Source organism: Antechinus flavipes, chromosome X (assembly GCF_016432865.1).
Source record: "Antechinus flavipes isolate AdamAnt ecotype Samford, QLD, Australia chromosome X, AdamAnt_v2, whole genome shotgun sequence".
Lineage (NCBI taxonomy): Eukaryota > Metazoa > Chordata > Mammalia > Dasyuromorphia > Dasyuridae > Antechinus > Antechinus flavipes.
Genome location: NC_067404.1, coordinates 51,283,868 through 51,309,498, shown reverse-complemented (window position 1 = coordinate 51,309,498; position 25,631 = coordinate 51,283,868). Strand labels below are relative to the sequence as shown.

At 41.7% G+C, this 25,631-nt stretch overlaps 1 protein-coding gene across 6 annotated transcripts in view; it reads left to right on the top strand.

Moving 5' to 3' along the window:
• The window catches only part of GRIA3 (glutamate ionotropic receptor AMPA type subunit 3), a 279,563-nt gene that overhangs the window by 134,414 nt on the left and 119,518 nt on the right, over positions 1 to 25,631 (top strand). For all 6 annotated transcript variants that reach the window (XR_007948819.1, XM_051968621.1, XM_051968620.1 and 3 more), the window contains exon 4: positions 2,592 to 2,779. Coding sequence is in view for 5 of the 6 variants with exons in the window: in XM_051968621.1 (XP_051824581.1) it covers positions 2,592 to 2,779 (188 nt within the window). In the remaining variant the exon portion in view is untranslated. The remainder of the gene's footprint in view (positions 1 to 2,591; positions 2,780 to 25,631) is intronic.

Below are 25,631 nucleotides of genomic sequence, written 5' to 3'. Positions count from 1 at the left end.
CTCTTTGCTGATGATATGATAGTATACTTAGAGAACCCCAGAGATTCTACCAAAAAGTTATTAGAAACAATCTACACCTTCAGCAAAGTTGCAGGATATAAAATAAACCCACATAAGTCATCAGCATTCTTATATATCACTAACAAAACCCAACAGTTAGAGTTACAAAAAGAAATTCCATTTAAAGTAACTACTGAGTGTATAAAATATTTAGGAATCTATCTGCCAAGGGAAAATCAGAAACTTTATGAGCAAAACTACAAAACACTTTCCACACAAATTAAGTCTGATCTAACCAACTGGAAAAATATTAAATGCTCTTGGATTGGGCGAGCAAATATAATAAAGATGACAATACTACCTAAATTAATCTACTTATTTAGCGCTATACCAGACTCCCAAAAACTACTTTGATGAATTAGAAAAAATAACAACAAAGTTCATATGGAAAAACAAAAGGTCAAGAACTTCAAGGGAATTAATGAAAAAAAATCAAATGAAGGTGGCCTAGCTGTACCAGATCTAAAATTATAAAGCAGCAGTTACTAAAACCATCTGGTATTGGCTAAGAAATAGACTAGTTGATCAATGGAATAGGTTAGGTTCAAAGGACAAAACAGCCAATAACTTTAATAATATAGTGTTTGACAAACCCAAAGACAACAGTTTCTGGGATAAGAATGCATTATTTGACAAAAATTGCTGGGAAAATTGGAAATCAGTATGGCAGAAACTAGGCATTGGCCCACACTTAACACCGTACACCAAGATAAGGTCAAAATGGGTTCATGACCTAGGCATAAAGAATGAGATTATAAATAAATTGGAAGAGCATAGGAAAGTTTACCTCGCAGACTTGTGGAAGAGGGAGGAATTTATGACCAAAGAAGAACTAGAGATCACTATTGACCACAACATAGAAAATTTTGATTATATTAAATTGAAAAGTTTTTGTACAAACAAAACAAATGCAGACAAGATTAGAAGGGAAACAATAAACTGGGAAAACATTTTTACAATCAAAGGTTCTGATAAAGCCCTCATTTCCAAAATATATAGAGAATTGACTCTAATCTATAAGAAATCAAACCATTCTCCAATTGATAAATGGTCAAAGGATATGAACAGACAATTCTCAGACGAAGAAATTGAAATTATTTATAGACATATGAAAATATGCTCCAAATCATTATTAATCAGATAAATACAAATTAAGACAACTCTGAGATACCACTACACACCTGTCAGATTGGCTAGAATGACAGGGAAAGATAATGGGGAATTTGGAGGGGATGTGGGAAAACAGGGACACTAATACATTGTTGGTGGAATTGTGAACACATCCAGCCATTCTGGAGAGCAATTTGGAACTATGCTCAAAAAGTTATCAAACTGTGCATACCCTTTGATCCAGCAGTGTTTCTACTGGGCTTATACCCCAAAGAGATACTAAAGAAGGGGAAGGGACCCATATGTGCCAAAATGTTTGTGGCAACCCTGTTTGTAGTGGCTAGAAGCTGGAAAATAAAAGGATGTCCATCAATTGGAGAATGGTTGAGTAAATTGTGGTATATGAATGTTATGGAATATTATTGTTCTGTAAGGAATGACCAGCAGGATGAATACAGAGAGGACTGGCGAGACTTACATGAACTGATGCTGAGTGAAATGAGCAGAACCAGGAGATCATTATATACCTCAACAATGATACTGTTTGAGGATGTATTCTGGTGGAAGTGGACCTCTTTGATAAAGAGAGCCTTAATTGATCAAAGATGGACAGAAGCAGCTACACCCAGAGAAAGAACACTGGGAAATGAATATAAACTGCTTGCATTTTTATTTTTCTTCCCGGGTTATTTATACCTTCTGAATTCAATTCTCCCTGTGCAACAAGAAAACTGTCCGGTTCTGCACACATATATTGTATCTAGGATATACTGTAACCCATTCAACATGTAAAGGACTGCTTGCCATCTGGGGGAAGGGGTGGAGGGAGGGAGGGGAAAAATTGGAACAGAAGTGAATGCAAGGGATAATGCTGTAAAAAATTACCCTGGCATGCATTCTATCAATAAAAAGTTATTTTAAAAAATAAAGTGAATTTCTCTTCAGCCCTCCCTACATATACATAACAAAAATGTAAAAAAAAAAAAATGAGCAAATAGTAAACTAGATGGATAGTTTTAGCTTTCTTTGTTTGTAGATTATAGAAATGGTACATTCACCTAATGTATGTCTATCCTTCAAATTATTAGTTACAGTGTACACTGCAATAAAATATATTCCTGGGGAATATCCAATTGCGTACACAATATGACAACTAATGCTCTCTAACTCCCAAACTTGGCAATTTAAAAACAAGATGGAAGCGCATTTGCCTGGACTATTCAAGAATAAGATGAAGGCCATACTTAGTAGCCAGAGTTTTTCAACAGGCCCACATATGGATTCAATGGTCTGTCTGTCTCTGAAGATGACGATTTCCTGCCAAAGTTTCCTAAAGTTCAGTGAATGGTTGCCATGTCTACGGATGCCTAAATAAGAGGTGTTTTCAATGAAATAATTATCTTTTTTTTCCCCTCCTCTAGGATTCTCAATCCTCCAGGCAATTATGGAGGCTGCTGTGCAAAACAATTGGCAAGTGACAGCGAGGTCTGTGGGAAGCATCAAGGATGTGCAGGAGTTCCGGAGGATCATTGAGGAAATGGACAGGCGTCAGGAGAAGCGATACTTGATCGACTGTGAAGTCGAGAGGATCAACACCATTCTGGAACAGGTACAACTGTGGCTCAGTCAATGTGCAGCCATTTCCCAGACCATCTCCCTGAAACATTTCCTTTATGTGCAAAGAAATGGCATACCCAATAGATTCAATGACTTTGATGGGCTCATGAATTGTGATTTTCTTTTGAACCCTTCTCATCTCATTCTACTCCCACCAGTACTCTGCCCCCCCTCAATGTGAATTAATTAATTAATGTCACTTCCACCAGAGATATACCCATGGTTCATGGGTGGCTGACTGTTCCAAAGTGATCAGAGCACTTCTCTTCCAGACATAATTTTGCTATGGAGGGTGCTCTCATACTCAGGGAAATTAAAAAAACGGAGAAAAAGAAATGATAATTTAATCTGATTAGGGATTAAATTATGTTTTCTTTTTCTCCACTTTTTAAGCAGGCTGAAGAGAAGGGAAGTGAGATGAGGTAAAGTGAATTTGTTTCCAGAGCTTGGTCCTTGGTCCTAGGACTATGGGATTCATTGATCTCTCAAACTGACTTCTGGTGGGAATAAATGGTGGATTTTTCATCTATTCCACACTCTGTGTTCTCACCAAAGTGAACTACCAACTGTTCCCTAAATGTGACATTTCATCCCCAGTTTCCATGTCCTTGCACAGTCTTCCCCTAATGCTGGAATGATCCCCCTTCTCATCTTAACCACAAGATTAAGCTCCAGTACCACCTTCTACAAAAATCTTTAAGGATTCCCCCGCCTCGCCCCCATCTTTCATAGTGTTCTCCTCTCCCGGAAATCACTTTGTATTTATTTTGTACTGATTTTACATTTCATTCTCTCTGGGTATAGACAAATAACATCCCCTTTCCTTCTCCTGCTCCTTCCATGCCATATTATACAAGCCCTTAAATTCCTCTTCTTTGTCTTTGGTTCGCCATACAGTAGGAACTTAATGAATGTTTCTAGAATTGAACTGAGTCAAGAAGTCGAATTCTAAGCAGGGATCTGGCATAACAGCCTCATGTTGGGGACAGTGTTCTTTCTTTGGAGTTTCCAAAACAATTTCCAAAATGAGAGGGCGTCATAAAATAGGAAAAAAGGAAAATAGCCAGATTTCCCTGATACTTTAAGGATCATAGTACCTCATGACAAGTATTATGATTGCTACCTATCCAATGAGGGGGTTGACTAAATGGCTTCTGAGGTCCTGGCCAGTCCTCTACAATCCTATGATTTTACAGAAGGGGAAACTGAGGGAAAATGACTTGTCTAAAGTCACATAGCCAGACTTGCCTGTAGCAAGATTTGAACCCAGGCTTCCTGACTCCTGCCTGGCTCTCGGGCAGTATTCAGGGATTCAAAGTGTGAGTTAAGTGGCGGTAAATGGCCAAGTCAAAGCTGCCCTTCAAAAGGCCTCAGATTCAGAGTGCGCATTCATTCCACAACCTGAGCGAGCATTCCAGGGACTCTGGGCCCGGAGAGCAGGCCAATAAGCCTCCCTTCACACACCAAACAGACGATTACAGTTCAGAATGAAAAGTCCAATTGAAGTGTGGTGAAGCTAGAGCTGCTTGCTCAGTCAGCTCTGAATAAACCGTCTGTCCATCCTGCCAGGGACACAACTGGAAGGGACACATTCCCACCCCAGTTCCGTTCCACAGACCCAGCCGTTCCAGTGGGCTCCAGGCCCCGGAGCCTGCTTGAGTGTGAGCAGTCCCTGGGACGGCAGCTGGATAGCCATTGCCAGAAGACCTGGACAATGGGGGATGAGGATGGGACCCTGGGATGTCGGATCTCTCCACCTCTGAATGAAGCCGCCCCAGTCAGGCTAGCAGGTGGCCGCGATTGTGCCACTGGCCCATCTACCGAGGCGCAGACGTTATCTGCACTCCCAAACTGAAGATTGGAGGCTCTGGAAATGAAAGAGCAATGGGTCTGCAGCCAGAGGACTTATGTTTAAATATCACCTCTGACGTTTGCTACCAGTGGAGACTCTGGCCACGATTTCCTCCTCTATGAAATGAGAAGGTTAGACTAGCTGGCCTCTGAGGTTCCTTCATCTAAGATCTTCTGTGTGATTTTGGCTAAGTCCTTTCCCTTTTGTGGGCCTCAGTTTCCTACTCTGTAAAATGAGGGGGTTAGACTAGAAGGCATCCGTCCCAACTCTTAGAGGGTGGAGTCAGAAAGCTCCCAGTTTGAATGTAGCCTCAGATACTTATTATCTGTGTGATAAAGGGCAAGTTTTTTAAGCTGCTCTCAGCCTCAGTTTCCTCTTCTTCAAAATGACGACACTAATAGCACTTACCCTACTAAAGCACTGTTTAAATGACAACTGTTGTTATATTATCCTGTGACATAAAGATCTCCTTCCCCCTCCAGGCCTGGAAACTTGCAGCAACACAACTTCAAGCAATGACTTGCTTGCAGTCACTCAGCCAGTTAATGGCAGAGATGGGCTTCAGGCCCAATTCTCCAGCCTTCTAGGCCAATACTCCTGCTCCACCTCATTGCTGCATCTTTTTTTATTTCTTTAAATCCACTCAGACTATAAAGTCCCTAAGGGCTGGGCCCTGGTCTTAGCTAAACCTTGTAATTCTCCCAGTGCCTAGCACCAGCCTCTGCCCTTGATCCATGTGGATTCAACTCAATTCAATTAGGTCTAGAAAGGGAAGAATCAGGTCAGCGATGTTAGTGCCTGGACTCCATGCCCTGGAACAGGCACATACCCAAATAAAGCCAAAGTCTTTTAGTGGGTGACCTATTTCATAGCCAGGCACCCCCGGGCACAACCATCCCCCTTGTCACACCCTGCCTTTTTCCTTTTAAGTAACCACTTCAAAGGAGCTCAAGTCACTCAACTGGGTTTCAGAAGTCTTTCCAGTTTTATAAGGCCTCGTGTTGGATGTTTCTGAATTGCCAGGAGAATGTAGTTTTAAAAATAAAAGGAAAGCAATGAACATTGGAAGAGAGTTGGTCTCTACTCTTAACTCTGCTGCTAACTAGATGCAATAACCTCATAAAAGTCGAATGCTCGTTGTGCCTCAGTTTCCCCCCTCAAAAAAAGGATCCATACCTCCGCTGCCTACTCCCCAAGGATCTCATGAAGATCAAATGTGAGAAGATGTTTATGATCTTGGCTCTGTTTCCTTCTCTGTGAAATGAACGGATTGGAAGAAATAGCTTCTATCTCATAATCTTTGATCCTATGATCTTATATAAAGAACTTTTTTTTAATCTCCAAAGGCTAGAGCCAAAATGTAAGGTGTTGGGATCATCACACAGTTTCAGGGGAGCAGTATTATTGATATGTTCTGTGTTCAATCCTTTACACTCCCCCATCTCCACCCTTCCCCGTATGCAAACACTTCCTTCTGTTTTCCACATGATTTTTCAGGGAGCACTAGTCATAGAAACATTATGTTATAAAGGTTGGGAAGCAGAGTCAGTTTTATTCATCCACTCTTCTAAAAGGCCTCTTGGGTACAGCAAAACTCAATCACCTCATGACTTTTATTCTGTAGCTTGTTTTTGCACATAAGGGGTTCATTTCCTAGTATTTGACAGCAGTCATTGTGGTTTGGGTACACTGTCACCAGGTGCCTAATAGGCTGCTACATAGAGCCATGTGATCTGTTAAAGTGCATGTTTTCCCTGAGATTCAAGAAGTTAGTTCTGTGCTCGTCCCACCCCAATTTACCAAAATTCCACATTTTGTTTATACCAAAAAATAGATCTCTACTAAAATTAACTACATTTTTGATGCTTTGAACAACTACTTATCCTTTCAGTCACCAGAGTTTGCAAACTTAGCATTGTCCTTGCCTTGTTCTTCTTCCTCATCCCTAGTTCATATCCAATCAGCGTCCAAATCATATCAATTATTTTTATAATAGCTTTCTATTTTTTTAAGTGCATGCAAAGATAGTTTTCAACATTCATCCTTGCAAAACCTTGTGTTTCATATTTTTCTCCTTCCCTCTTCCTCTCTACTAGACAGCAAACAATCCAATACAGGTTAAAAACATGCAATTCTTCTATAGGTATTTCCATAATTATCATGCTGTACAAGAAAAATCAGGTCAAAAAGAGAAAAAATAAGAAAAAAGTAAACAACAGCAACAGAAAAGGTGAAAATACTATGTTGTGATCCACATTCAGTCCCCATACCTCTCTTTTGATGCAGATGGCTCTCTCCATCACAAGTATATTGGAACTGGCCTAAATCACTTCATTGTTAAAAAGAGTCAAGTCCATCAGAGTACATCATCATAGGATCTTGTTGATGCCATGTACAATGTTCTCTTGGTTCTGCTCATTTCACTTAGCACTTTGCATTTCTCTAATCAATAGTGATTTAGAGCATTTTTAAATATGACTAGAAATGACTTTAATTTCTTCATCTGAAAATTGTTCATATCCTTTGACCCTTTATCAATTGGAGAATGGTATGTATTCTTATAAATTTGAGTCAATTTTCCATATATTTTAGAAATGAGGCCTTTATCAGAACCCTTAGATGTAAAAAGTTTTCCTAGTTTTCTGCTTCCCTTCTAATCTTGGCTGCATTGGTTTTGTTTGTACAAATCCTTTTAATTCAATTTAATCAAAATCATCCGTTTTGCATTTCATAATGTTTTCTAATTCTTCCTTGGCCATAAATTCCTTCCTTCTTCACAGATCTGAGAGACAGCCTATTCCTTATTCTCCTAATTTGCTTATAGTATCACTCTTTGTTTTTAAATCTTGAACCCATTTCAATCTTATCCTGGCATAAGGTGTTAGATTGGTCAATGCCTAGTTTCTTCCATACTGTTTTCCAATTTTTCCAGCAATTTTTGTCAAATAGTGAGTTCTTATGCCAAAAGCTGGGGTCTTTGGATTTTTCAAACACTAAATTACTATTAGTCATTGACTATTTTGTCCTGTGAACCTAGCCTATTCCACTGATGAATTACTCTATTTCTTAGCCAGTACCAAGAGGTTTTGATGACCATTGCTTTATAATATAGTTTTAGATCTGGTACACCTAAACCACCGTTGTTTGCATCAATTCCCTTTGTTTGCATCAATTTGCATCATCTTCCAGATGAATTTTGTTGTTATTTTTTCAAGCTCTATAAAATAATAACTTGGCAGTTTGATTGGTATGGCACTAAATAAATAGATTAATTTAGTTGGAATTGTCATTTTTATTATATTAGCATGGCCTACCCATGTACACTTGATATTCTTGCAATTGTTTAGATCTGACTTTATTTGTGTGGAAAGTGTTTTGTAGTTGTGTTCATATACTTCCTGGCTTTGTCTTGGCAGGTAGACTCCCAAATATTTTATATTATCCACAGTAATTTTAAATGGAATTTCTCTTTCTAGCTCTTGCTGCTGGACTTTGTTGGTAACATATAGAAATGCCAATGATTTACATGACAAATCACATCAATTCTTTCTCTTATAACCTCTTTCTATGCAGAAGGCTATCCTACTAAAGACCTTCATCACCTCCCACCTATTATAATAGCTTCCTAATTGATCTCCCTGCTCCTGCACATAGTTGCCAAAACAGTCTTTCTGAGACACTCCTGACCATGCTACTCTCTTCTTCAAGAATCTTTAGGGATTCCCTATTGACTCTCACATCAAATATAAATTCATCCCCTTAGCATTTAATGCCCATTGCAGTAATCAGATTTCTCTCTGATCGTAGTATCCTAGCCTTCTATTGCTTTCTCTTTCTCACCCCTTTCTTAACTTACCTTTCATTTTTGTCATGTCTGCTAATCCTTCCATTTCACCCTCATGTCCCATGCATTCAACTCAACTCTGTTTTCACTTTCCTCCCTTCATAGTTGAACTCTACACTGTTCCACTCCACTCAAACTACATATGGAGTATTGGGTTCAGTTCTAGGTGCCATAATTTAAGAAGGACAGTGATTCACTAGAAAGTATCCAGAGGAAGATGACCAGAAGTATGAGTCCATGCCAAATGAGGATCAGTTAAAGGAACTAGATCTATTTTGCTTGCATAAAAGACTGGAGGGAAACAATATAGCTTTACTGGAAGGTTTTCCAGTAGAAGAGTAATTCCACTTCTGTCTGAACCCAGAAGGCAGAACCAATAACAATGACATGGTTGCAAGGAGATGATTTAGGCTTGTCCAGAAAATTAACTAGCAATTAGAGCTGTACAAAAATAGAAAAGGGTTGTCTAGGGAAGGAGGTAGTGAGTTTCCCCTTTCTGGGCCTAGGGTCCAGGTGGTCTCTAGGATCACTTCCAGCTTTAGAGCTATAATAGCCACAAAAACAACAACTAGTGGTTTATACTAGATGGACTCTGGCATCCCTTCCACTTCTAGATCTATGATCAAATGATCACTGAGGCTCCATTTTTCTTTGGGGTCCAATACAAAGCAGAGGGTTGGCACTTCCTTTCAGAATGATAGGCAATGATAGGTAACAGGAATCTCCCTTCACAAACAATGTTCTTTATTATTCTTCTGTTTCCAAATTTCATTTCTGGACCATTTCTTCCCAGCTCTTCTGGCATATCAGTAAAAGTTCAACATCAGTCTCACAGTCTTGCTCTTACCCCCAAACTCTACTATCATATTTGAGGTCTTACACATGTTAATGTCCCTTTGAACACATCGGCATTTCCAGTTCACCATTGCCCTCAGCTCATATGTCTCACTTTTTCTATTTGCATTTCCAGTGTTTGGCAGATAAGTGCTTAATAAATTATTTTTTTTCCTTCCAAGCTTCATTTACCCTATCTCTGTGACCTTGAACTCATCACTTAGCATCACTATAAAATGGAAGATTTGGCCTTTCAGATCTCTTCTCGTTCCAGATCCTTGGCCTGCAGATTTGGGGATTTTTTAAAAAGTAAAAAAAGAAAGCCTAGCTAGCTCCCTAGAACACTAACTCACAGATACTGGCTGAGCCCTTGTGCTACTAGGAAACCCAGCCTGAGGGTCTGAGAAGCTGGCATTCTGCAGGGGCCCGCAGCCGTCTGCTTTACACAGCAACCATTTCACGGCTATCATCTGCACTTGATGGATGAAGAGCTATATCCTATTAACACACTGAATTGAAAATCTGCCCCTTGTACCTACCCTTTGCCTAAGAGCTCATTTATGACGATCGGATCCATTTACTCAGAGTGAAAACAATCTAACTCAGTGATGGGCCCCATAAGGGGAGGAATCAATTTGGAGAGCTCAGTTCTCATTGGATTAGGTAGTGACATGAATGCCCAAGTAATGTTTCCAGCTGCCGGCAGCTTTTCCTGTTAGTGTAAGAGTGCGCTGTCCATATTGCAACATTGGAACACCTCTAGCTATGACTAACTATGGGTCCCATATGCACGTCAGTTGAGAAATTCCATTATCTTCCGAGGCATGGCCATGGTGAGTGGTCTAGAGGGTGTGGGGGCTCTCTAACCGCTGCCCCAATGAGCCTCTCACAGGCCTTTCTGACTGCAAGCTTTGGGTTTCTGAAGAACCCTCTCTTTCCCTCATCAGATTTCAGAGCATCGTAGACTCCCCGAACTCAGAGCAGCCTCAGAATTCAAGGTCAGATGGGTCATAGGCAACAGAGCTAGGGTTCAAACTCAGTCCCCTGGACTCTAACTTTGCTGGGTTTTCCATTCATCAAGGTGGCCTAGTTCTTTACCTTTAAAGTAGCCATTTATTATCAATCAGGCAATCAACAAGCATCAATTCAGTGCTAAGCCCTGTCCTCAGTATACCCTCGGTAGGCCCATAGATAGGGATATACAGAATACCTACAAAATGGCTTCAAGGTAATTTTCCAAGTGAAGCCCCTAACAGCTGAAGGATTAGAAGAGATTTTCTGTGGAAGATGATCCTTAGACTTAGTAGGGAAATAAACCAGGGATTTCAAGAGGCAGAGGTGGAAGGGAGCAGATTCCAGGCGTGGGGGAGGACGAGAGAGAGTTGAAGTGCCCGAGTGAGGGACAGCGAGCAGACCACAGAATTCAAGGAAGGGAGAAAGGGGAATTATTTAACCTATGATGAGCCAGCCTACCAAAAGCATGAGAGCAAGAATACCTCTCAGTCTCAGGAAACAGTACTAGGATTCAGACTTAAAATATTTCCCAGAAGCTGGGTTTCTCCCAGACCCTAGCTCTGAAGACCTCTATTAATTTTATAAGCAAGATACAAGCATAGGATCATAGGGACAACACAGATCCCCAGATCTAGACCTAGAAAGGACCATTTGTTGTCATCATTATTGTTATTTTTTCAGTCATATCCGTCTCTTCATGGCTTTCTTGGTAATGGTTTGCCATTTCCTTCTCTGGATCATTTTATAGATGAGGAAACTGAGGCAAGCAGGGGGAAGGGACTTGCCCAGGGTCACACAGCTAGTGAGTGTCTGAGACCAGATCTGAACTCAGCAAGATGAGCCTTCCCAACTCCAGGCCCAGCACTCTATCTCCTGCAGCGCCACCTAATAGCCCAGATTAGAGGGGACCTTAAAATAGAGAATGTCAATGCTGCAAGAGACCTTGGAGTATGAAATAGAAAAATGCCTTCCTCAAGGTCATCCAGTGAGTCAGCAGCAGAGCCCAGGCCTCCTGTCTCCCCTCCTTTCCCTGCAGCAGGCTGCTGTTTATGCTGTCTAGTACCTACTTTCCTATAAATCCTGCCCCTTCCTTAGCACAAACACTCAGGAGCTAAGGGGAGTGCCCTTTTTCCAAGTTATGAAAACACAAACTAATCTAATTCTGCCGTATAAGCCTGGCTGACATGAATATCCCTTGGTATTGAGCTAATCCCACATCTTAAATCAAATAGGAACTCAGATCTGCCACATTCAAGAGAAAAAAAAATAAAGATCTGAGTGGCTTTTTTGCACTTCCCCTCAGGCAACAATACCTACGTTCTCAGGCAAGGGCGGTGAAACAAAGCTATTATGCCTTGAAGCCTGGTGGTCTCACCCCAAAAGTGCCCGGAAGCCTTATCAGGCTCTAAACATTTGATGCCATCTGACTTCCTGTCTCTCTAAAAGACATGATCCCCTTTTATCGGGAGGTTCCCCCAGATCCAGAGCTACGGGGTTGGAACAATTAGGTTAGTCTCCCAGATGCCTCATTAAGAGAACGCTGCCCTAGATCCTGACAGATAGCAAAAGATGACTTAGGGAGATCAGCAGGAAGGCAGGTCAGCGGTGGCCACCAAAGCCATCGGCCGCTGCTCGAGGGGCCGAGAGTCCCAGGAGCTGAGCTTGGACATCTGGAGTGCCCTTCCGGAAAGCTTTGAGAAATTGCAAGCCAAGAAAAAATAATATGAGGAGATCACAGAATGCCAGAGCCAAGTATGATCATTGGATATAAATTAGAGAAGATCCAGACAGAACAAAGATGGTTAAGTCTAACTTCTTCATTTTACAGAATGGGAAACTGAGGCACAAAGAAGTAAAATTATTTTCCCAAAGTCATTCAGACACTTAGTAGCAGAATTGAGATTTGAGAACCCTATCATAACCTCTTCTGGTGGCTCGCACCAACTCAAGGCTTTCTGACTTCTTATATATTCAGAGGGACTTGATGGCTGTTTTCAAGTATCTACAGAACTTCCTGTGAAAGAAGGATGTATTTCACTTGGCCCCAAAGTTTGGAGCCAGGATCGATGGGAGGAAGTTGCAGATTTAGGGTGGATGTCAAGAAAAGCTTCCTAACATTTAGCTGCCTGAGAATGGATTGGGCTGCCATGGGAAGTGGTGGGGAGGTCTGAATGAGCACTCGTCACGTATGTGGCCGACAGAATTCTTGTTCGGGCACAGGTGGGGCTAGCCGACCGCCAGCTCACCCACACAACCGTTACTCACTTGTATGATGGTCCAGCCATGGACCATCCCATTCCCACAGAGTAGTGGGAGCTTTGGAGAGTCACCGGGCTACCTAACCCAGAGCAGAGAAATCTCAGCGCCAATCCTACCCCTCCCAGTCCAGAATGGACAGACTACCTCTGCCTGGATTCCAGGCCCCAGTCCTTGGAGAAATTAGTCCAACTTGTTTTTGGAACACCCTCTCTAAGGACCAATCCAAGTGATTGAGGACTGTTCGTGTACAAACAAGCTTTAGGCTGTCCCTTGACTCCAGACCACGCTTCAGCTTCACAGCCCAATCAACCATGCCCTCCGGCCATCTCACTACCATTTGTCTAAATTCCACCATTTCTACCCCTCATCTGCTCCCCATTTCCAAAGAGGCATTGTCACTCCTTAACAGAACAGAAGCTCCAGGACTTTTCTTTTAAGATTCATATTCTTAGTGTTTAGTGCATGGTAAGTGCCCAGCACATAGTAAGTGCTTAACAAATGCTTTTCCATTCATTCAGAAAGTGGAGTGAATCCCCCAATGCCAGGCTATAATGCTCAGTAGAGCAATGAATACCATTCCCTCATCCAATTCAGTCATTTGTTCAACAAGTACCTATTAAGTGCTGGGTGTATACAGAGCACTGATGGAGAAATAAAGTTTAGAAAAGGCAGCAGTTCCTGTCCTCATGGAGCTTAGTGGTGATAAGGGAGGACACAAATATACATCTCAATAATATATCATTTTTGTCTGTTCTGGAGCTGAGATTTCCCATGAGTCTAGGGAATTACCCATAGGCGAGATCTCTCCACCAATACAGATTGACAACTCATCTGCAACTTGTAGTCTTACAGTTAGTATGTAAGGGTGGGACTTGAACCCTGGTTTTCTTAGCCCTGTGGCCTGTCTTCTGTCTGCTATTCAGAAGACTTCCAGGAGGAGAGAGCATTTGAATGATGCTTTAAATGAGGGAGAAAAATTCACCAGGGAGAAAGGGTGAAAGAGTGAGCAAGAGCAGTGAGAGAGGGCTTCATCCTGGGGACAGAAAATAGTCCCATTCGGCCATATGTATGGAGGAATAAGACTGTTGGATTCAGAATCAGAAGGTACCAACTCTGCCACTTGCTACTTCTGGGACCTTGAGCGAATCACTTTACCCCTATCTGGGCCTCAATTCCCTACTTTGTAAAATGAAGACATTAGACTAAGATGTCTTCCGAGGTCCCTTTGAGCTTTAGATCCATGATTTATTGCGGCTTTGGGTAACTCTACTCCCTGTGACTCAATTTCCCCATCTATAAAACAACACTGTTAGACCAGATATTTCTAAAATCCCTTAGTGATAGATCTAGAATCCTTTGGTAAATCACTTTACCCCTCTCTGGACCTCAGTTTCCCTATCTGTAAAATGAAGATTTTGGACCCTATGACTTCTAAGGTCTCTTAGAGTTATAGATCTGGGATCCTATGATCTCCACTAGCTCCCTTCTCCAGTAAGTACCTGGTCTAAAGCAGAGAACTCCAGGCTGGCTCGCACAGCAAGGGCAGTCTGTGACTTTGGACAGCTCCTCAGCCTTCCTGCTTTAGTGGCTGCATCGGTGACATAGGAAATTCCCACTGGCTGGCTCCATTTGCCCTGCCAGGCCAGGACAGTGGTGGGATGAATCAGAGCAATGCTGTCAGGTATTCTAAGCTCCTTGGAGAGGGAGGCTCGACAAATACCGAGAACTATAATTAAACGGAGTTGCTGCACCTAATTTCCTAAGTGGAGAGGAAAAAATAAAGAGCTAGGGAGAGTGTGTTCCCTGAGCCAGGAAACTATAATAGCCCTTAACCCCCTTCCATCATCTGAGGCAGGTTTCAGGAGGGAGAAGCTGACCCAGCAGACATGGGAACCTACCTGCTCAGCCAGTGGAAATGGCTCAAGCCCATCTCGCTGCTTTGGGGGCCTTTCACGTAGCCATTTCAGGAGCTGAAATATTGCTCTGATCATTTTAAAGGTTTCCATTTGCAAATCCAGCCCTTAGAAGGCTGTTTTTTTCCTGCCTAAACACTGCCTGAAGTTAGGGTCTACCTAGTATCCAAGTCCAGTGATACCTTGTGCTCCAAACACTTGGTTCCCATCCATCTGGTGCAGTGGAAAAGCACCAGACACATGGCTCGAGACCCAGCTCTGCTATTAGCTAGCTAAGAAACTTGGTTAAGTCTTTCTTTTCCTGAGTCTCAGTGAACTTGTATGTCTCCTCTAGGGTTGGCCTGGGTCCCTTCCAACACTTGCAGTCTAGGACTCAATCATCTAATGATCATTTTTATGAAACCTTCTCCAAAACAGAATTAAATGAATTGTTTTTCTTATGACTCCAGTTCTTTTAACACACTGAACTTTCCAGCTCCAGTTATACCTAAGTTATATGAAAAATGAATATGGGGAGTAGGCAAGAAGAGAGAAAAGGAGCTTTTTTTATTAGTGAAAAGAAGTTTTCATCGCTTGCTTTAACCAATACAAACCAAAAAAAATTGGTCTCCTATCTCAAAGCAAGGGAAAAATTGAGGTGGAAACAATCTGCGAGGCAAAGGAGAGAGTTTAGCTAATCACCAATCAATCCACCATTATTTCTAAAGTACCTACTGTGTACCAAGCATTGTACCAGACCCAAGAGTCCTTGACCTCAAGGAGCTTATATTCTATTGTAATAAGTAAATTCAAAATATATACATAGTAAGCACAAAATCATTTTTGAGTGCAGAAGAAACTGGTAGCTGAGGGATCAGGAAAGAATGGGGTACTGGAACTGGGTTTTGAAGGGAGCTAAGGATTCTAAGAGGTGAAGGTAAGGCAGGAATATGTTCCAGGCAAGAGAGACAGCCTGCAGAAAGGCACAGAGGTGAGGGAGGTCAAATGTCATATATGCAGACCAAGTAGGCCAAGTTGGCTGGATGGTAAAAGTGAATGAGCAGAAGTAATGCACAATAAGACTGGGAAGTAAGCACGAGTCATTTTGTGAAGAGCTGAGAGATCAGACAGAGGCATTATATGTGGTCCTAGGGGCGATAGGACCTATAAGCATCTTGTGGCCCTTAGTATTAGGACCTATAAGCATCTTGAGAAGAATGATGTGGCTGGAAATGGACTTTAGAGTCTGGCATCTGGTTTGAATTGGAGGCAGGGAGATCAATTATGAGGCTAATTAACCTCTAACCATGGATTTCTCATCTCAAATATAAGGGCCTTGCGTGGCACCCTTTCCCCATTTCCAATTAGAACCCAGAGTTCTGCTTTAACTCTTCCAGCTCCATTGGCCCCTTCTCCCTCGGCATCCAAAACAAAACCAATTGTTGCTCGTCAACCGTCTCTGCACCGGGCTTTTTCGGAGCCACAGAGAAAAGAAAGGAGCCTCGGCATCCCGGGCCCCAGCTGCGTTCCGAGCTCCGGTTCTCTGGCGTACAGCAATCCTTCAAATTCCAACTGCCCATCCAAGCCCCTGCCTTCATCAGTTGCCATGGTAACTGTGACCGAGTCCCTCAGTGGTAACTAGAGGGAGTGGTAAGAGAGAGTCCCAGTGGGGCAGTCAACCTCCATCCATAACTAGTGGCAGTGGGCCTAGCCCTGAGTCCTCAGTCATTGCCTTTCAGCAAGGAGGAAGGAGAGACATCTCATTTGTCTCCTCACTCCCCACCCCACCCCCCCAACAAGAGTTATAGGCTTCTCTTTCCCTAGCCTGTTGAAGAGAAAGCACTGGCCTACTGCCCAGCAACATTGTCTCCATAGCCAGAAAACTGTCCTTCCTCTCAGTCGTGATGTTATATAACCCCAAGCACAGTGTCCACTGCAGCCTGTCGAACCACAGCTCAGAGGCTTAAGCCAGGGGACTCAGAGTCTGTGGCTATGACTGTGCCAGGCCTGGGCACCTATGCCTGCAGCGCCTGACCCTGTGTGCAGGAGCCAGAGCTCTTGAGCCCTGACAAGAAGGGAATTCTGCAAAATCCAGACCCTCAGAGTACTGGGGAAATGGGAAATGACAGGGAAGAGAAGGGAGTGAAAGAAAAGCATCTGCTGAGGAGATACTTCTCCTTTCTCCATGCCTTAAAAGCCAGTAATTCTGAAAAAAGCAATCCCCCTTCCTTAGGCTTGCCCCCCAGTCCACTGGAAAGGACACTGATGGCCAATAAAATCCTGTTTCTTAAAAGCATTCTCCTTCTAAGCATTCTGACCAATGCTCTGAATTCATACTGTAATTGTCCTTGGTCCTGAACACACTGGGGAACACAAAAGTTCTATTTCATTGGATGAAGGTCAAAATGGGAGAAAAAAAATGAAGGGAAAGAAAAAGGGAAAGTATACACTGTCTGGCATAACTGACCCCGGGCCCCACATTTTTGACAGCAGGAAGCAGGAGAAAGCACTGCCCCAGTCAGAACATAGCCTGGGCTTTGACTAGAACCCACCTCCATCTTGTGGAGTCATTAACAGTGTTTTTCCTTCCCTTTTCTGGACCTCAGTTTCCTCCTTTGTAAAATGAGGGTTTGGACTAGATTCCCCTGAGTTTCCTTCCAGCTCTAGAGCAATTATTCCATGGCATTGTATGTCAAAGTTATTAGCTCATGGGATCCTCATATTAGACCTTTAAAGTAAGGCAGAACAGGGAAGAAACTGAAGCTCAGAAAGGGGAAGTTACCTATCCATAGTCTTACAGTAATTCCCTGACAAAACTGACACTCAAAGCCACGTCTTCTGTTTGCCAAGCCTTTGCTGTTCAACTAGGAAACAAGCCGGATTTGGCAATTTGGCCATGGTTGTCCAAAATGTGAGTAGAAATATGAGGACAAATGAAAGAGATGTTGTGGAAGGAGAATCGACAAAACAACAACTAATCGCATATAGGGGTGGTAAAAGTAAAAGTGAGGAATAGAGGGTGACTGCAGTTGTGACCCTGGGGGATTAGAAGTACATTCTACAGAATTAGGGAAACTTGGGAGAGGGATGGATCTGCAGCAAAAGATCATTCCATTTGGTACCTATGGAGTTTGAAATGTCTATAGGCCATCCACTGGGAAATGCAGTTGCCAACGTGGGACTAGTGCACGAGAGAGGTTAGGGCTAGATATCTAGATCTCAAGGCTCATCATTAGGCCCATGGGAGCTGATGAGCTCACCATGTGAGAGTGCCAAGAGAAAAGAGGAGAGGACACAGGACAGAACCTCCTTCAGGTCGTGGATAAAGAGCCAACAAAGAAAGGAGGTGACTTACACAGGAGGCAAACCAAGACAGAAAAACTCCGAGAACGAAGGCAGCCAGAAGAAAGAGATCATCAACATTTTTAAAGACTACAAAGGCTAAGAAGGCTCCAGATCATTGGATCTGGCAATTCAGAGACTATTGGTACATTTAGAAAGAGCAGTTTCAGTGGCGTGATAAAACTGGAAGCCAGACTGCAAAGTCTTAGAAGTGAGTGAAAGGAGGAAAAATGGGTGAATGAGGGTAGACAACTTTTTTTGAGATGGGCTGTGAGAGAGAGGAGATGATGCCTTGAGAGGACAGTAGAGTCAAATGGGTGTTTTTAAAGCTAGGGGAGACATTGCCATGTTTGTAGGCAAGAAAGAAAGTTCCAATAGATAGAGATATAAAATTAGAGGGAAGGAGAGAGGACACTTGTGTGGGCAATCTGCTGGAGGAGATGACAGGGAATGGGGTGGAGAGGGAAGACTAAAGAAACTCAAGAATTATGAAAGTTGACCCTACTTCCAATTATATCAGTAGTATGCTTAGCTTGAAAATCCTCTAAGTCTTTATGTAGATTTGGGACTTGACCGTAAAGCAGGGATGCATGTAGCCTCAGTTCCTGGCACAGTGCCCTGAGAGCATTAGGTCAGGAAATGTTCATAGGCCATGAAGAAAACCATGGAAATAAGGAAGAGCTAGCCATGTAGTTATTTTTATCAAATGTCAATGCATAGAGACCATTCATCACAGTAATATTTAATGTTCTTTTATTTAATAATTAAGCATAATTTAATCATAATTACTAATATAAATTTAAAATATTGTTCATTTTACATGCCTCTGTTTTGCCCATTTCCTCCCTGTGATGAGGAGAACTGATTCCCTCTCCAAATTACCCATGATGAGAAAGAGAAGGCAAAAGAGATAGAAGGATAAGTTATTCAAATTTGAAATCATCTTCCTGACTCCAGACCCAGCCCCCTCTCTACCCCACCTCTGAGTAAAAAGATATATACAGTCTCTGCTCATCCATGGCTTCCAATCTAGAGGGAGAGCAGACAACGAGTCAGGACATATAAGTAGAAAACAACAGGGAGTGATGAGTTGGAGTCATACTAACACATCTCAGACAAGTTTTCATTTTCGCCTTCTGAGATTCAGCTTTCCTATATGTAAAGTGATTTGATTGGATAAGATCCTTTTTAGCTCTGAACTTCCATCAAGTTTCTTCTTTGACATCAAGGCATTGTGTTTCTAGAAGGCTCCTGTTATAATGCAACGGTTACTTGGGAAGGGTAATACATTCGCTCATTAGCATCCATTGGGAATAATAATAATGACAGTGATAAAAAAAATTAGTGAAGAAATCAAAGATCCTTTTTAAAAAGAAAAAAACAAGCTGTGATTATGGAAGGGAAAGCCTATTAAAAACATCGATGTCATATCCTTATCAAGTAGAGCGGAAAGGATTCTGCACTTGAAGTCAAGGGAGACCTAGCTTGAAAACCCACAGGAGATACTAACAGGGTTGGGTAGTTCTTTATCCTTCAGAAGCTCCATGTCCCCATCTGGAAAACAGGGGTGCTAATACTCCTAGTAGCTACCTGCCAGGCTATTATAAGAATCAAAGGGAAAGGAGCTGTCAAGTCCCTTTTACATTTTTTTTTTTTTTTGCTGAGGCAATTGGGGTTAAGTGACTTACCCAAAGTTACATCGCTAGGAAGTGTTAAGTGTCTGAGTCCAGACTTGAATTCAGGTCCTCCTGATTTCAGGGCTGGTACCCCTTTTACATATTAAAGCCATATAAAGAATCCCCACATGTGCAAACTTCTAGGGGTCTATCTAGTCCATCTAGTCCAATCTATGCACTATAATGTAGCTGACAAATAAGCATCCAACCTCTGCTCAAAGACTTCCAAGGAAGGAGAAGTGGCCACCACCTCTCCAGGCATCCCATTCTACTTTAGGACAGTGCCAGCTGGCAGGAAGCTTTTTCTGATATGATACTTCAGATGGCCTCTTTAAAATTCCACATTCCCCTCCTGGTCTTGCCCTCTAGGACCAAGCAAGACAAATCTTATCCTCCCCTGCATATGCAGTCCTTCAGATACTTGGAGAGAGCTAAAATGCAGGCCAGGCCCTCCTGCCATGTCTTCTCTTCTCTAGGCAGAGAATTGATCTTCATATGACATGGACTCAGGACCCTAAACTTTCCAGGCTGCCTTCCTCTGGACATTCTTCAATTTATCAATGTCCTTCTCAAAGTCCGTTTCCCAGAACTGAGCACAACGCTCCAGACAAGGTTGGGTCAGAGCAAAGACTGCCGCATCCTACTGCTCACTCATATTGAGCTTGCAGTCTACTAAAACACCCAGATCTTTTTTTCCAAAACAATTGCAGTCTGACCACAATTCCTCCATCCAAGCAACATTTCTTTTTTTCTTTTTTCTTTTTTTTTTGGTACCCAAGTGCAATATTTAATGTCATATTATTAGATTCAGTCCAAAGCTTTTTCTAGCCAGTCTGCCAGTGTGTTTATATCTTTATCTTATCTTTACGTCATCTGAAAATTTCATGAGCATGTCGCCTATGTCTCTATCCAAGTCATTGATAAGAATGTTAAATAGCATAAGTCTAGGGACGGGTCCCTCGGGCGCTCGATAGAAACCTTCGGCCATGTTGACATTGAAGTATAAACAGTTACTCTTTAAATCCAACCATGCAACACAACTGAATTTATACTGTCCAGTCCACATCTCTCCATCTTCTGCATAATAATAGTCTGAAATACTTTATCAGAAGCTATAAATTACATTGACAGATTTCCTGACATCTACCAGATGTTTCGAAAGAGACAATGATACTAATCGGGAATCAATGTCAGCTGTTATTATTATTATTATTATACATATGTATGTGCAGGGATAATGTGGTGCAGTGGAAATAGTGCCAAACTTTCTCACTGAACTTAGTTTTGGGATCTGATTTCAAATCTTATTTCTAGCACATATACATGTAAGACATATATGTTAACTTAAACCTCAGTTTTCTCCTCTGTGAAATAAAGGAGTTTGATCTAGCTGGCCTCTGAGATCCTCTCTAGTTCTCAATCTAGGATCCTACTGTGACCTTGAACAAGTTATCTCTCTGGGCCTCAGTTTCCACTTCTATAAAATGAAAGAGTTGAACTAGATGGCTTGTAATGTGATCGATGAGCCTAGCAATATGTACATAAACACACATACACAGACAACTGTATATCCATATGCATAATACAACACATGTATGCATATAAACATAAATGTACCCCCAAACCCTGGGAAGTCCACTCCACAAGACGTAGTTAACCTGGAAGTCAGGATGCTACCTTCGTGAAAGACCTTTGCCGAAGAGAAATGGGTTTGGCTCCATCTTGAAATATAAATCTCCCTTTTACTTCCATGAAGAAGATTCCCACATGAATCGCGAGTCCTACCCCACTTACAGTCTGCAAATGTACTTCTTTGCATGACAGATGGAGCATGGGGGGAGGGGGAGGACACACACATTTCCACACATGCACAAAAAAAAACTCCACCAAATGTGAAACTGGAAAAACAGATGCTTGCCCATCCCGGAGGGTCTGTGTGTCTCTCTTGAGAGGACCACTGGGGTAGTTTGCTTGCAAATTTCTGAAAGCAAGAAAACATCCAGAATAAAACATGAACAACAACAAAGACCCGTCTTGTCAGTAAGAATATCGGAACTGAAAGCTGGAAGGGCTCAGAGATGAAGCCCCGCCCCTTCATTTTTACAAATAAGGAAACTGAGGCTCAGAGACAAGAAGGGATTGCCCAAAGACATACAGAGGATCCTAGATCTAGAGCTGAAAGGAAGCTCAGATGCCATTTAGTCCCCTTATTTTGAAAAGCAGGAAACTAGGACTCAGAGGGGAAAAGCTTGCCTAAGGTCTGTAAACTGCTGAACCAAGTTTCAAACATTTGCCTCCTGGCTCCAAATCTAGTGCTTTTGAGTAGCCAGCTAAAGTCCAGCCCAGAGGACTCAAAGATTGAACCCCACCCCCAACTCCAGTTGTATCCACTGAGTAAGCCACGTGACTTCTAGAGTCCATTTCCCTCAAATGTCATTGCCTCTCCTAACATCATGCTACTGTATCAACCTCAGTAACTCAACTGTGACATTTTTCCTTCAAAACATATTTGTGGAGAAAATGACATTTCCTTTAGACAATGGATTTCCATCTAAATCTTCCATAATTTCCCCCTGTCGCATTTATCAACTATTCTGAACACATACCAGCCATCACAGCTTGGTGCCCACCATTTTCGTCTGCCACTGACCCCGAGAATTCTGACTCCCCTTAGCCACATCTCTTAATAGTAACTAAGGCAATAGTTGCATCCAGTCCACATTTATACATGGCTTTGGTTGGATTGGGAGGGAGGGGGAATCAATGTTCTGGACTTTGAATTTTTTGAAAATGAAAAAATAAAGGATGTATAAAATAGAATACAAATAACCCAAATTAGCAACAATAAGATTAATATGAATTATTGATAGCATAAATGTAGCACTTTAAGGTTTGCAAAGTACTTTACAAATATCTTATTTTATTCTGCAAGGTAGGTGCTGTTATTATTCCTATTTTATAGATGAGGAAATTGAAGCAAACTGAGGTTAAGTGACTTACCCAGGATCTTATAACTAGTCAGTATCTGAAGTAAGATTTGAACTCAGATCTTTTTTGGTAGAAACAGGAAAATTTTATTTAATTTTTTTATATCTAGTTTCTTTATATATAATTTTTTAATTAAAGCTTTTTTATTTTCAAAATATATACATGGATAATTTTCAACTTTCACCCTTACAAAACCTTGTGTTCTAATTTTTCCCTCCCTTCCTCCCACCCCCTCCCATAGACATCAAGTGATCCGATAGATGTTAAACATATGTAATTCTTCTGTACATATTTCCACAAATATCATGCTGCACCAGAAAAATCAGATCAATGAGGAAACAAATGAGGAAAAATGCAAGCAAACAACAGAATGAGTGAAAATACTATGTTGTGGTCCACATTCAGTTCCCACTGTCCTCTCTCTGGGTACGGATGGTGAACTCAGGTTTTCTTGACCTCAGGTCTGGCACTCTGACCCCTGAACATATAAGTAAAATGCTGCTTCATCATCATCATCATCAATAGCATCATCATAACTCACCTTTACATAGTACTTTAAGTTTTACAAAGTGTCTCACATGGATTATCTCATTTGATCCTCACAAAAACCCTGTGATGCAGGTGTTATTATAATCCCCATTTTACTGATGGTGAAACTGAGCCTCAGAAATGTTAAGTTACTTGCTCAGAATCACACAGTTAGCTAGTAACTAATGTCTCACCACACTAGGAAGCTGAATCCAGGACTTCCCGATCCCAAGACCAGTATACTATTCATTCTGCTGCCTGAACTGTCACATGGATGTAAGAAAAACACTTTGTAAACTTTAAAGTACTATGAAAACCAGCTGTTGGTTTGGTTTGACTGGATTTCCCTCCAGGCTCAGCCTGATTTCTGGGAATCCCTATGCTCAGAGAGAACTTGTTCCTTTTCTTGGCAAAGCAAGAGAAGTACTGGGTTCAACTGATGATTAAATCAACTGGACAAATGTGCCTTTCGGACCCACCATTAAATATGCCGCAACAACATAAGAAATTGTGTCTGCAAGTGATATTTCTTGCAAGCTGCCAAATAAACATATCCCAAATTATACCATTTTATATAAGAGAAGCATGAAAAATAAGCAAAGTATTTTTAAACTTTTCATTAACTTTCTCTTGTGGTATAGCTAAATAGTAAAAGATAAAAATGAGCCTGGATTAAAATTCATTGAGTGTTGGAATCTTTACAAACTGCTAACTAATTAGAGTTGATCTGATCTTACAAGAAGATGTTTTGGGCCAGAACCTGAAACAAGGTACTAAGTAGAACTAATTAGTACAATGCTTGTGTTTGCACCTTTACTCATTGGAGTTCACAAGTATGCCAGCTTCACAAAGTAAGCTTTGTAACTTTGTGAATTCACACCTCCCTTAAAGCTCTTAGGGCCAGAGAGCACTATGGGAGAAAACCCATAATCCCATTCTCTCAGAAGATATAAGGCCAGTGAAGAGAGATCTATTGCAGAATATATTTTCCATTTGGTGGCAGAAGAGAGTTCAGCTGGATTGGAGAAGAGCACTCTGGTGCAGACACAGAGCACTTTGGGAGATTTCAGCGGAATTACGCCAGAAGCCCTCTCTCCGAGGCAAGAGAGAATATTTTCCATTTGGCTGGCTGGTGGCAGAAGAAGAGTTTTCAGAGGATAAAGCTACGAGTGGAGAGTTCAGTGGACAACCAGATTCATCTTCATCTCACCCCACTGTGGTAGGTGGCTGGGCTCCTGCACTTCCCCCACTGAGACCAAGCTGGTCTGAAAGACTCACCAGAAAGCTAGCCGAGCCCCAAGTGAAGAAGACAAGAGATCCATTCCATCTCTGTGCTGGTTGGAGGCTGAAGAAAGCAGAGGCAGAGGCTAAAGGACAGAACCTTTGGATTTGGAGATATTTGGAGGGCTCTAAGCTAAACCGGCTGTGTTTTGAGAAGAACAAGAACTCCAACATTTGAACTCTGACAATTGAGAAGCAGACCCAGTCCAACCTGTGTGTTTCTAACTTTGCCTTGATGTTGAACTCCTTACCTATTTTTCAAGGCCCAGCTCAAATGTCTGCTTTTCCAAAGAGGTTTACTTGCAAACCCTCATCCAAAATTATCTCACCTTCTCGTCTTCTGCTGCACTCATTTATCTTTTAATGTAATGTATAGCCCTTTGCAGGGCACTCATTGGGAAATTAAAAGACAATGGATGTAAAGCACTTGGCAAAATCTAAACCATTGTATAAATGCTAGCTGAGGCAATGAGATGGCGCTGCAGTGGATAGGGTACTGTGCCTAGAATCAGGAAGACTCATCTTTCTGAATTCAAATCTGAACTAGCTCTGTGATCTTGGACAAGTCATATAACCCCATTTGCCTCAGTTTCTCCATCGATAAATTAAGGATAATAACAGCAACAGCACCTATCTCCCCAGATTATTGTAAGGATCAAATGAGGTGATATTTGTAAAGTGTTTGGCAAAAACCTTTAAGTGCTATATAAATGCCAGCTCTTAAGATAAAATACTAGACCTAGAATCAGGAAGACCTGAATTCAAATCCTGTCTCAAATATTCTCTGGCTATGTAACCCTGGGGAAAAAAATCACTTAACCTTTCTCAGCCTCAGTTTCCTCATCTGTAAAGCAGGAATAATAAGAGCACCATCAAGGGTAGTTTTAAGGATCAAAAATGGCAGTATATGTAAATGGTTTTGTAAGCCTTAATTCTCTATATGAATGCTAGGCTATTATTCTACTTTCTAAAAATAATTTCTCCAGAATTTGTCTCTTTCCCCTTAAAAGTCTAAGAGGATTCAGGTTATTTTAGGATTCTGGTTCACTGATTGAGTCATTCATAGCATCCTAGATCTAGAGCTGGAAGGGACATCAGGAGCCATCTAGTCCAATCCCCTTATTTTACTGATGAGGCCTGAAGAGGTGAGTAACAAAAACTCAACAGACATGAGTTGTATGCTGTGAATAAAATCCTATGCCGAGTGTTGGAAGAGGGACTCTCCCAAATGTAGTCAAGACTCGGGGGTGTTTGCAGTCTAGTGGGGAGATGTGACATAGGCACAAAGCACCCTAATATAGCATAGCACATGGACATTGTATTATATATATATG